The sequence below is a fragment of the Leopardus geoffroyi genome, chromosome D1 (genome assembly GCF_018350155.1).
Source record: "Leopardus geoffroyi isolate Oge1 chromosome D1, O.geoffroyi_Oge1_pat1.0, whole genome shotgun sequence".
Lineage (NCBI taxonomy): Eukaryota > Metazoa > Chordata > Mammalia > Carnivora > Felidae > Leopardus > Leopardus geoffroyi.
Genome location: NC_059329.1, coordinates 56,984,036 through 56,996,939, shown reverse-complemented (window position 1 = coordinate 56,996,939; position 12,904 = coordinate 56,984,036). Strand labels below are relative to the sequence as shown.

Here is a 12,904-nt window from a genome sequence, read left to right as displayed (position 1 = left end):
TAAGGTAGCAAGGCCTCCCAGGACCTGGATTCTGCTGACCCCTTCAGTCCCACTTCTGCACTCTGTTCTAGTCATGCTGCACTATTGACAGTCCTCACAGCTCACTGTTTTCTATCATTTGTAGGCTTTTCACATTCACCCCCTCTGCCCTTTTCACCCTTCAGTTGGCTGACTCGCTATTCATCCTTTAAGATCCAGCTCACTCATTCATTCAGTCATTCAACAGATAATTCGTCAAGTGCCTATCAATTACCAGGCATGGTTCTAGGTATAATGGTGTAGCGGTGAATAGAACAGACTCATCCCTGCCCTTTATGGAGCTTCTGTTGTGTAGTATATATTAAACAAGTATAATCTGGATGATAAGTGGCATGGAGAAGAGAGCAGAGAGGGGATAGAGAGGGGCCGGGGAGTTGTCAGGAAAGGCCTCAGATTAGATGACATTGGAACAGGGCTGAAGGAGTTTAAGGAGTGAACTCTGTGATTATGTGAAACAAGAATGTTCTAGGCACAGAACATAAGGATATGAGGCAGGAGTTCACTTGACTCCGTTTTTTTCTCTCCAGAAACCCTCCACTGCCCTGATCTAGACAGATCCTTTTTCTGTTTTCCTACACGCTATCATGTTGACCTCTAATGTGGCACTTATTGCATGATACTGTAATTGTCCCTGTATGTCTGTCTCCCTCACTTGGATGTGGGCAGGGACTTCTGATTCCTTTTTGTTGCCTCAGCACCTACCTTTTGGCCTGACTTGGAGTGAGCACCCAGAAATATTTACTAAATAAATGAATAAGGCCTTCTGGGCCTCATTTTTATAGTCTGATAATTTTTACAAGTGATTTATATGAAAGGGTTTGAATGACAGATAGTGAAAGATAAAAAAATTCTAAGCCTGCTTCTGTCTGGCTTGATTCCCTTTTTGGGCCTCTGAGCAGTAGAACCCCTGATTTCTTTGAGAAGTGTACCTGCAGACTTACATTTTCAGCATTATCACAGGATAGCTAACCTGTAACTATCTATTGTATCTATATTGTAGATAAAATATAATAAAGTCCTTTATAACTGAAATTGCAAGAAAGTAAGAGAAATTCCCAGGGACCTAGAAGCCAAGAGTAAACTGAAAACCAGACTAGTTAGCCACTTAACCTGACCTCAGTTGCCCTGGATGTTTGCTGCTCTCACTTACCTAGAAGTTTGGGCTTTAGTAGACCTGCTGTTGCAGTGAATGAAACTGTGGGCCCACATGGTGTAGCGGAACTAAGATCGCTACGTGAAACTAGGTCCCTTGAAAGTCTGCACCCGCTGGTATGGTGGACTAGGTAAAAAGAATTCTTTTTGCTGACACAGAGAGATGATAAAGATTGCCTCTTATCCTAGGCTCTAATAGAGGGGGAAAGCTTCCCCAGAGAGTTCTTAACCACAGGCTTTTCCTCATATGGATTTGGATTTATATTTATATTATCCGAATGGCCTGAAAACCTCCATAGAAATTGACATGGGAAACCACCCAGGCTGGTAATACCCCTAGATGCTTGGCAGCAGCCCATGCAGAATCTCCGTAAAGACATACTTGACACAGGCTGCATAGGATTTCCCCAGAGTGTGGAGGATAGATTTGTTCAATGAGCATGCGTATTGCTTGCTTTGTGCTATTGAGACCATGGTGTTACCTTTGGACAAAAAAGTAAACGTTTGAGTACATCCGTGCCTCCCTGTGTGTGATCTTCAGAAATAGAATGATAGAGCAGAACTTGTGCACAGGCCAGCATTTGGGTATAGCCCCACATTTAGCTGCCTCCTATCCTTGCAGAGGTCATGGAAGAAGTGACATCGTGCTCCTTCAGCAGCCCTCTGTTCCAGCAGGAAGACAAGAGAGGGATCACCTACCGGATCCCAGCCCTGCTCTACATCCCCCCCACCCACACCTTCCTGGCCTTTGCAGAGAAGCGCTCCACGAGCAGGGATGAGGATGCTCTCCACCTGGTGCTGAGGCGAGGGTTGAGGACTGGGCACTCGGTACAGGTGACTCCTCATCCCAGATCTGGCTCTCAGCCTCAATCTCTCTCCACATTGCTTAGAGCACTTCAGGGCCTGTGCCCTTTCCCATCTGTGCTGGAAGAACCCTGCGTGGGAGATGAGGAAGAAAAAAAGAAACAGTAAAAGCAACGGCTCTCACTTACTGAGTACTTCTTGTGTGCTAGGTGCACATTAGATTCTCGATAACCACTCTGTTGTGACATAGGCACGGTGGTCAATCACATTTTGCAGATGAGGAAACTGAAGCTCAGAGAGGTTGCCACTTTGCTCACGGTCACATAGCTGTAATAAAACAGCAGAAACAGGCTTTAAATTCCATCTCTGATTCCAGAGGCCTCCATGGTTCATTCAGATTCAGCTAACGTGTGGTGTGTTTTTCATTCACATTTTCTTTTGTTCTTATAAGTCATCCAGGGAAGGAAGGAAGCATTGTTAGTCCAGTTTTCTGATCAGGGATCCTGGTATTCCAAGAGATAGGTAGCTTGTTCAAGACAACTAGCAGATGGTGAGGGCAAGGATAACAACAATCCTCCCCCTTCTGCATGGTTTATGTGAGGTACATACTATCCCCATCGTAAAGGAGGAAATGGGATTAAAAGTGGTTTGCCTCAGACACACACCTACTAAGCAGCAGAGATGGGGTTGGAGCCCTTGCCCCTAAGTAGCACATTTTTACTGCATTTTTCGAGAGCAAAGAATGATTGCTGACCTTGGGCCTGTGAGTATAGGGTTATTTCAGATCCCGTTTTTCTTTTCTCTTGCAGAGCTGGTTGAAGTGAGGATCAGATGAGACCATGGATTTGAGAGCCTTTTGTAAACAAACATATATATCTTTATAATAGGCACTCTAATCCTGCTGGTTTTCTACTCATGGAGATATCACCATGAAAACATTACCTCTATATAGGGATGACTTTTTTTTTTTTTCTTCTTTCTTTTTTTGCTATTACAGCGCAAATGCTTTTCTGCTGAATGTGGGCCTTGCCAGCAACCCCTGTCTCTGCTCTGGATGACTTGCTCACATCTCCTTGTGGGAATGATTTTTACTTTAGGGAACTTTCAGTCCCTGCTCTTTCACCCATCTTGTCATGAGCCTTCCTCATGGCTGCTTCCTAGGACCACACCTCCGCTTGTATCATTGGCCTCCAGAGAGGCCAAGCGGGCAGCCTACCTTGGAGTTCTAGTTTTTTATTCCCTCCAGGACAGGCATTGCCTGCAGTCGTGTTGCCCTGCTTTCTATTGCAAACAGTTAGGCTGTTGAGCACTTTTTACTGGACCATGCTTGTTGTGTAACCTCAGAAACGTCCACAGATGTGTCCACTTGAACTCATTCTCCCTTCTCTGTATTTTATCCCTTCCATTCTCTGATTTATCTGTCTGTAGAATCTTGAAGTTAGAAGAATCATCAGCCTAGCTTCTTTCCCAGTAAAGATATCTTCTGTATTCCCTTGGTAGCTACTAATATCTTAGGGGTTAAGAACATGGCTTTGGAGTCAGGCAAGACCTACCATTTATTGGCCATGTGACCTGGGACGTTTGACTCTTCTCTGTTTCATCATCTATAAAATGTAATTAATAATAGCAATTGCATAGTAGGAATTCAACATTAGTCATCTTCTATAAAGGATCTGCTTACACAACTCCTCAGATGAGGAACTTAATCCTGTGGCAACTGTTAACTTTTGTTTTTGGAGTGAGACAACCTGTACTTCTCTATAATTACCCATTGGTCTTGTTCCAGCTTCTGGGACATCCGATCTATACATAATAGAAAGTCCCTTTTCCAGAGAATGCTCTTTGATGTACCTGAAAGCAGTATTCATACATGCTGAGTCTTTTGATTTGGGTGCTTGCCAGCTTCATTCTTTTAGTGGCTCTTAAGACCACAGTCTTGATTTCGTTTCTGGGCCCTTGAAAGCTGTGATTACTGTCTTTGGGATTTGATTTGGAATGTCAGTGTCCTTTTTCAAAGAATGGTCCTTTGAATTTAGGGCTCCAAGGATAGACTGACCAGCTCAGCAATGAGGTGGCTATGCTGTTTTTTATCCTTTTAATGCAGCCTTTTAATACATAAAGTAGCATTTGTTTTTTTGGCAGCTGCATAATACAGTTGACTAATGTTAAGTAGACCATCAGCTAAAACCTCTTAATCTTTTTCACGTTTGCTGGTTTAAAAAAAATACATTATATATATTTTTTATTTAAAAAATTTTTAATGTTTATTTAAACATGGACCGCGAGATCATGACCTGGGCCGAAGTTGGATGTCCAACCGACTGAGCCACCCAGGTGCCCCCCCCCCAAATTTTTTTAAATTGTAGTAGGATAGAGGCTCCTGGGTGGCTCAGTCATTAAGTGTCCGAGTTCGGCTCAGGTCATGACCTCATGGTTTGTGAGTTCGAGCCCTGCATCGGGCTGTGTGCTGACAGCTAGGAGCCTGGAACTTGTGTCAGACTCTGTGTCTGCCTTTCTCTCTCTGCCCGTCCTCTGCTCACACTCTGTCTCTCTCCCTCTCAAAAATAAATAAACATTTAAAAATTTTTAATCGTAGTAGGATATACCTAAATTTTCCATCTTAACCATTTTAAGTGTACATTGCAGTTTTGTTAACTATAGGCACATTGTGGTGCAACAAATCTCTGCAACGTTTTCATCGAGACTGCTGCTTTATACTCTTTGGACAACCCTCATTTCCCCCTGCCCCATCTGCTAGCTACCACCGTTCTTCCTTGTTTTTATGAGTTTTTAGATACTTTGGATACCTCGTGTAAGTGGAATCATACAGTAGGTGTGTTTTTTTGTGATTGGCTTATTTCACTGAGCATAATGTCCTGAAAGTTCATTTGTGTTGTAGTGTGTGACAAGATTTTCCAGGCGCCCCAATACTCCTCTTTAAAATGTTTATAACGTGGAGTGGTAACACATATGTAGAAAACATAACATAAATGTCAAATGTACAAAACATGGTGTCTGCTCTGTGAACTGACAAAGCCAACACTTGTGGACTCATCACTTAGCTCAAGAAATAGAATACTACCAGTACCTCAGAACCTTCTCTTATCCCCCCTCTCTTTCCCAGAGATAATTACTATCCTTATTTATAGCTCTGGAGTTTAGTTTTGCTTGTTTTTAATCCTTATTCTTTATGTTTGGCTTCTTTTGTTCAGTATTTTTGAGGTTTATCTGAACTGTTGTGTACAGGCTTCTCTGAATATTCTTGTACAAGTTTTTGCTAATACGTGCATACATTTTTGCTGGACTTATGCCTAGAAATGTCATTACTGGATCATAGGGTATGTTTATGTTCCCCTTCAGGAGATAATGCCAGCCAGTTTTCTAGAGTGGTGCTTGTGAAGGCTAGTCTACTTCAGTTTCACCCTTGCTCTGCATTTAGCTCTTTAAGTTCCATCTTAAAGCGTGGGGGCTTACCAGGGCCCCAAATTTTTGTCCTCCTAGCCCCATAAGGCTGTCAAACAAATTGTTCAGCTTCTCAGCTTTTCAGTTATCTCTTTGAGAATTAGCAGAGATACCCTGAGAGGAAAAAGGACTTGAAATACCAGGCCAACCTCTCTGAATGAACTTCTCTCAGTTCTTGGCCTATAATTCCTCATTGTCTTGTTTTCTCCCTGATGCTTTTAGCCAGATGTTTTTGTCTTAATATTTTATCTGTCATCTCCAGTCTCAATGGAAATGTCGGCTCAAATTACCTAGTTCGCTGTTATAGGAAGTCCTTTTCCTCCATATTTCTGATGCAAAAAGTAGCATGCTGCATGCACTGGTCTGTACTTTGCTTTGTTCATTTAACAATATGTTAGGGAGATCTTTCCATCTCAAGGTGTGGAGGCCTTCCTTTTTCTTTTTTCATCTCTTGCATTGTGTGTTCATGTAACCAGTCCCCTGTTGATGAATATTTGGGTTCATGATATTTTGCTTTTCCAAGCAATGCCACAGTGAGTAATCTTGTATATACTTAATTTGATGAGCAGATATACCTTAGGATAAATTCCCAGAATTAGGCATGCTGGGAAAGGATGAATGCATCTGGAATTTTGATATGCCCTACATAAATGTTGAAGCATTTTACACTTTGGTCCATGTAAGAGAGTGCCAGTTTCTTCACATTTTTGCCAACAGAATATTGTCAAAGTTTATGCCGTTGCCAGTTTGTTAGATGAAAGGTACTACATCAATTTTAATTTTAATTTGCTTTTCTGTTTTATGTGTGAGGTTGCACATGTTTTTGTTGTTTTTTCCTCTTTCTGTGAGTTGTCTGGTCTTTCTCTTTGCCCATTTCAGATGGGTTTCTGGAATTTTTTTTTTTTTTTTTTTTACCAATTTATAATACAGTTTTAAAAATCTATTAAGGATATTAGGCCTTTCTTTGTAATATGTCTGAGTAGGCACTATCTCATTTTAGCCTTACAGCAACTCCTGTGTGAGCATGTTGTTACATTTTCCACTTCATTGATAAAGAATTTGAGGTAAAGTAAGTTCAAGTAACTTGCCTGAGGTCACACAATGAGTGATGAAGGCTGGTTTGAACTAGGTATCTCTGACTCCATGCTTGAGTTTTTAATGCCAGTGTTATGAATTGCCTCCCCAGGATAGTAGAGGAAGGAAAAACTCTTTGTTTTAAATTTCCCTTTATTTGCCTAAATTTCATATTTGTCCGCTTTGCTTTAGTTTTCTTCATTTCTTTTCTTTTTTTTTTTCTACTTCTTCTACTTTTCTTGGTTTTTCTTTCTTTTAAAAAATATTTGTTTAGCTCCTATCATGTGCTGGGCACTCCTCAAAAGACTCATAATCTAGGAAGGGAGCCAGTCACACAAAAAAGGATGATTATTATATAATAAGGTCTATAACTCTTCTGTGTGTACAAAGAGGAAGCTACCAGTTGCTTTGGTGAGAGGAGGGGAGCAGAGGAAGTTCATAGAAAGCTTTACAAAGGAGGGGACTTTTGAGTTTGGAGGGTGAATTGGTCATCTAGACAAAGTGAGGAAGTGTTCTAGACAGAGGGGACAGCTTCTACAATATCTAGCATTGCCTCTTCCCAGCCTTATAAATCATCCTGTAATGTTTGAGAATTTAGTGAATAACTTGAGCCTTCATGATTTCATAGATTTTAATATCATTTCTTTCTTATCACTGAAAAAGACTAATGCTTTTAATGAGCCTCATGTATTCCTATTAGTCTCTCACTCCTGCTCTCTCCCCCTTCCCCTTGTCTAGTGGGGACCTTTGAAGCCACTGATGGAAGCCACATTACCTGGGCATCGGACCATGAACCCCTGTCCTGTGTGGGAGCAGAAAAGCGGCTGTGTATACCTATTCTTCATCTGTGTGCGAGGCCATGTCACCGAGCGTCAGCAGGTCATGTCAGGCAGGAATGCAGCCCGCCTCTGCTTCATCTGCAGTCGAGACACTGGCTGTTCATGGAGCGAGGTGAGGGACTTGACTGAAGAGGTTATTGGTGCAGAGGTGAAGCGTTGGGCCACATTCGCTGTGGGCCCAGGTCATGGCATCCAGCTACAGTCGGGGAGGCTGGTCATCCCTGCATATGCCTACTACATCCCTTACTGGTTCTTTTGCTTCCGGCTACCATGTAAAGCCAAGCCTCATTCCCTGATGATCTACAGTGATGACCTAGGGGCCACATGGCACCACGGCAGGCTCATTCAGCCCATGGCAACAGTGGAGTGCGAAGTGGCAGAGGTGACTGGGAGGGGTGGCAACCCCGTGCTGTATTGCAGTGCCCGGACACCAAACAGGTGCCGGGCGGAGGCTTTCAGCGATGACCGTGGTGAATGCTTTCAGAGACTAGCCCTGAGCCGACAGCTCTGTGAGCCCCCACATGGCTGTCAAGGCAGTGTGGTGAGTTTCCGGCCCCCGGAGATCTTACGTGGGTGCCAGGACCCTAATGGCAAAGATGCTTCTACCATTCAGCAGAGCCCTCTACTGGACAGATCACTAAGGCTAGAGCAAGAAGCTGGAACACTGTCTGAATCATGGCTCTTGTACTCACACCCAACCTGTAAGAAGCGGAGGGTCAACTTAGGCATCTACCTCAATCAGACCCCCTTGGATGCTGCCTGCTGGTCCCACCCCTGGATCTTGCACTGTGGGCCCTGTGGCTACTCTGATTTGGCTGCTTTGGAAAAGGAGGGCTTGTTTGGGTGTCTGTTTGAATGTGGGACCAAGCGAGAGTGTGAGCAGATTGCCTTCCGCCTGTTTACAGACCGAGAGATCCTGAGCCATGTGCATGGGGACTTCACCAGCCCTGATAAGAACCCTGAGCCAATTGAAAGCTAAAAACTGACTTAGGACCCAATTTTCCATGGAAAGGAAACCACAGAAGGCAACCACAGCCAGGATAATGGAGGCCAGGTTAACAGAAGTTATTGAAGCCTACAGAGAATCCAAAAACTTAATCTTGTGCTCCCTACCTTTTTTCCTTCTCCTCCAAGGAGCAAAATGAAAATTTTTCCAGAGCTACTACAGTGGAAAGAACTATGAGTTGGGAAACCATGATGTGGTCCTGGTTGTGCCACTGGCTTGCTGAGGGATGTTGAACATATCACCTGAACTCTCTGGGCGTCAGGTCTCCATTTGTAAAATGAGAGGATTGGTTCTGGGATTTTTCTTCTTCTCATTTCTAGGAAAGACAGAGTGTCTGCATGCTCCATGATCAGCAAATGCTGGCTCCGTAGCAGACTCTGATCTCAAAAGGGAAGTCAGAGGACTCATCATTTCCAATGACTCACCACTCATCCAGGTGTGAGGCTACAAGCAGGTGTTCTGGCACGAAGGAAGATCTGGATGTTTTGTTCTGTTCTTAATAACAAACACACACACACACACACACCCTTTTAATCATATTTAGAACTCTATAGGTTCTCTGTCCTAGAGGAATTGGGCAAAACAGTAGGATCATGAGGTCACCTACCTTCTCCAGCTTTGCAGCTGTGTTCAATCTTCCTTCCTTATCTGGAATGCTTACTCCCTAAGGAGAAAATGAGAAGCTCCATGCCAGTGGCCCTTGATAATGGCACATATTTTTTTTTATTTATTTTTTTAACATTTATTTATTATTGAGACACACACACACACACACACACACACACACACACACACACACACACACAGAGCATGAGCAGGGAAGGAGCAGAGAGAGAGGGAGACACAGAATCTGAAGCAGGCTTCAGGCTCTGAGCTGTCAGCACAGAGCCCAACGCGGGGCTCAAACTCACAAACTGTGAGATCATGACCTGAGCCAAAGTCAGTTATTCAACGAACTGAGCCACCCAGGTGCACATATTGTTTCTGATGGCATTACTTTTATGGAAGATGAACCTGAAGTTCATTTACTAGGATGGTTCCTGCTGAGAAAAGGACATGGATTAGGACTTTACAGCATTGGACAGAACTTCCCATGGTCTCTGCCCTCAAGGAGCTCACAGTTTATGGGGCTAGAAGTGGGAGAAAATTCAAGAAGATCAATGCAGCTAGTTTGTAGATGTTGGGCTTTAAGTTGAGGTGATGGTAGCTCTTGATGTCATTGTCTTAGTTGCATCTTCATTGTGCTTGGAGTCATCTGCCCCAGGGCTTGACCAGGCTTCTGGGTTTCCCCCAGGCCCATTTTTCTCAGAATGTTGTTCTGGCCTAGCCACTTCTTTACCCATGGAGGATGTCTTTAGGAAGACCATTAGGAAGGTCTCTGGACCTCAGACCTCTGAATCAGGCCTGTTTTTTTGGACCTGCTACAAATACTGTTTGTGGAGTAGGGCTGCCTCTTTGATAGGTTTGGGGCTAAACTTTGCCAGTGGTGGGTCTCTCAGATGATACCAGATTGGTTGTTCTTATTTTAGATTCTTTCCCAATAGCCTATTATTGTAACAGAAATTCTATCATGAGACACTTGGTTTTCCTCCCTATTTTAGGAGAAAAATACCTTGTATCAGAGAACTATATTTGGTGCTGAGTAATGGCCCAGAGAGCAAGTGTTAGTCTTGGAGCATAGCCTAGGAGGCTAGGGGTTGGCGGTTGCCCCAGTCCTATGGGGAAGAGTCGTGCAGGATGAAAGCAGAGATTAACTTCACCTACTCCTGCATATGGCTTAAGTCCATTGCTTAGAGTGACTTCTTAAAATTCCCTTAGCCTCTCAGCCATTTGTCAAAGTTATTCTCCCAGCACACAGTTATGATCATTCATTCACTCATTTGTACATTTACCTAAATATTCTTGAGAGCCTTGCATAATGTAAGGTGCTTCCTATTGACATTCCCTGGTTGAAAATTATTTGTGGCTCTTCATCGCCTGCTAAAGGGTGTCTACATTTTGTCTGGCATGTAGGGCTGCCAGTTGTTGGGTGGGGTAATGAATACTTATCTCTCCTTCATATGAATCCCACTGTCAGAGAAGACCTCTGTCGAGATGGCAGTGGAGGGGGTGACAGAGCTGCTGGTATAGGGAGGAGCTGGGGAAGGGCAACCCTCTCCTGAGTAGTAGAAACTTCCTGTTCTGCAAAGCTTTCCTGAACACCATCCCCAAATAGATGGGAACAGGGGGGTGGCTCCGTTCTCCAACAAGATCTAAGGGATGGAGAAAATGAAAATATCAAGACTTCTTTGGAACCATCCAAGGAGGGACCTCAGTCACATGCCAGTGTGGACCACAGCCGTCCAGTACCAGCACTCATTAGATGTCTTCTCCATCTCTGAATTGCCCTTCCCTTTCTCCTTCCCCTTTGCTTCATGTTTGCTTCTCCTTAGTGATTAGCAATGAAACTATTCATAGGCAAAGGGCCTGTGTGTATATTTCAGGAATAGCAAGAAAAGAGGGTTGGGTAATCCGACATTTGTAATCCAATTACAGAAGTAATCCAGAATGAGGATTAGGGAGAGGAACAGAGTGGGCAATGGTGGCTCTGAAGCAAAAGAGCAGCAGGGTAGGAGTCCTGGCACCTTAAGGAAGAGAGAGAATGTGGCACAGATAGAGACAGGCTGGAGAGATGGTGTAGGTGGAGGCCTCTGTGAAGAAGAAATGATAACAGGCTGGAGCTGTTTCCAACACGTATGGAAAGGGAAGGAGGCCTGCATGGGCCCACAGTTTAGGCTACAGATAAGTTCCTGCCCAGCCCTGTAACTTTAAGCTGGCTCAACTTGTCCATGTTCCACGTGACTAACAAAAACAGCTGGAGGCACTCCAACTCTGTGCCAATTACCCAAGCCTTCGGGGCCCTGGGTCCAATGTCATGATACTGGTATCCTAACTAAGCCCATTTCTAGCCCTCTCAGGTTGGTAGAATGAAAAATATTGGGCAGGTGATGGCAGCTGTGAAGAAAAGAGGACAGCAGACTGGAGGCCTCTAATCTAGAAGTGTGAAGAGAGGACTACACAGGCTGTGGTCCTTTGCCTATAGATGTTCCCCCCCGTCTTGGGACCCTTAGAATGGATCCATCCAGCACACATGGCCCATGTCTGGGAGTGCAGGAAAGCATAGGTAGGGACCTCCTGCTGCTGATATGTACCCAGATCATCTTCCGATCCCTTCAACCTGCTGGTGCTGCTCATGCTCCCCAATCCTGATGCCCTCACTCCTAGGCCACTATTATGTACTTCAGGCCCTCGTTATTTGGATGCTATATTTGGACCTGTTTCTCCTGGTCACCAGTCCCCCCTCGTATCCATGGGATATCATGCAGCTGCAGCCACAGATCAGAGACATGGCACCCTGTCTGTTGGGTAACCCGAGGGACCCATAGAGGTCAGCCTAAGGCTGCGCAGCCTCCTTTCCAGGGTAGTAGGATTCAGTGCTTCCATTTCAGCCAGATTAGGCTGCTCAGGCTTCTTCAGTAGGCTGTGAGTTTTCCCTACTGCATTAGTCAGTAGATGTCATGCCATCCTCTCCTGTGCTGCCAGAGTGCACAGTGGAAGCCTCCCTTCGGTCATCACCACAGCTTGCCATGTATTTCTGTTGTTGTGCCCTGTAGGCCTCTGCGAGGCTCTGAATTCTTTGAGGGCCAAGGCTCTATGAATCCTCCCTCTGTCCTTTTTACCTTGAATCACAATGGTTGCTTTATAAATATATGCTTTTTCTATTATATTCTGAATTCCCTGAAGGTAAGGACTGTGTCCGATTCTTCTCTCTGTCCTCTGCACCCGGCACGGGGCCTGTCACAGAGCCTGGCACAGAACAGACAGCAGTAAAGTTTCACTGAAGGAATAAATGAGTCAAAGATCCTTGGCCTTCTGGAGCTAAGAGACAAGGCCAGTGCAAGCTCCCCCACAGGGAGAAGCATACTGTATCCCCTGTAGATTGGATAGTGTTCTAAACTTGCTGAGCACTCACTCTAAATTAGTCTTCTCTATGCTGGCTTGCTTCCAGGTCAGCCCAGATGTCCCAGGATGACAGCCTAAGACTGAAGCTAAGCCTTGACTTGGGGTTGTCATTTCAGTGGTATTTCCCTTCTGTCCCTGATTGGAGTGTCTATAACTTTCTGTCAGAGGGGGGTGCTCTGGTTCAGTGTGGTCTGAGTATGTCTTGGCTCCGTGATACCAAGTGCCAGAAGTGCCCTCCGTACCATAGAAACTACCAGGACTCTGAAACAAAGAACATGAATAAAGAGCCTAATTCCGATGACTGCTGTTTGTTTTGTTGTTGTCGAACAGTGAGATGATTATCCTAATAGTTCTGTCTAGTTTGTACCCAACTTCTTTTGAAAAATGGATTTGACTTTTCCTAAGGACTTTTACTTTCAGAAAGCTTTACTAATAATCTTTGTACTTGGGGTGCCTGGGTGACTGAGTCGGCTAAGCATCCAACTTCTGGTTTCGGCTCAGGTCATGATTTCACAGTTTTGTGGGT

At 44.4% G+C, this 12,904-nt stretch overlaps 1 protein-coding gene across 6 annotated transcripts in view; it reads left to right on the top strand.

Annotated features, from left to right (window-relative positions):
- Nucleotides 1-12,676, top strand: part of NEU3 (neuraminidase 3) — a 32,073-nt gene extending 19,397 nt beyond the window's left edge. For 3 of the 6 annotated variants that reach the window (XM_045484027.1, XM_045484029.1, XM_045484030.1), the window contains 2 exons: nucleotides 1,814-2,025; nucleotides 7,270-12,676. In XM_045484027.1, coding sequence (XP_045339983.1) covers nucleotides 1,814-2,025; nucleotides 7,270-8,349 — 1,292 coding nt within the window. In that variant the 3' untranslated portion in view covers nucleotides 8,350-12,676. The remainder of the gene's footprint in view (nucleotides 1-1,813; nucleotides 2,026-7,269) is intronic. The other 3 variants (XM_045484028.1, XM_045484031.1, XM_045484032.1) reach the window with 3 other exon arrangements.
- The last annotated feature ends 228 nt before the right edge of the window (nucleotides 12,677-12,904 follow it).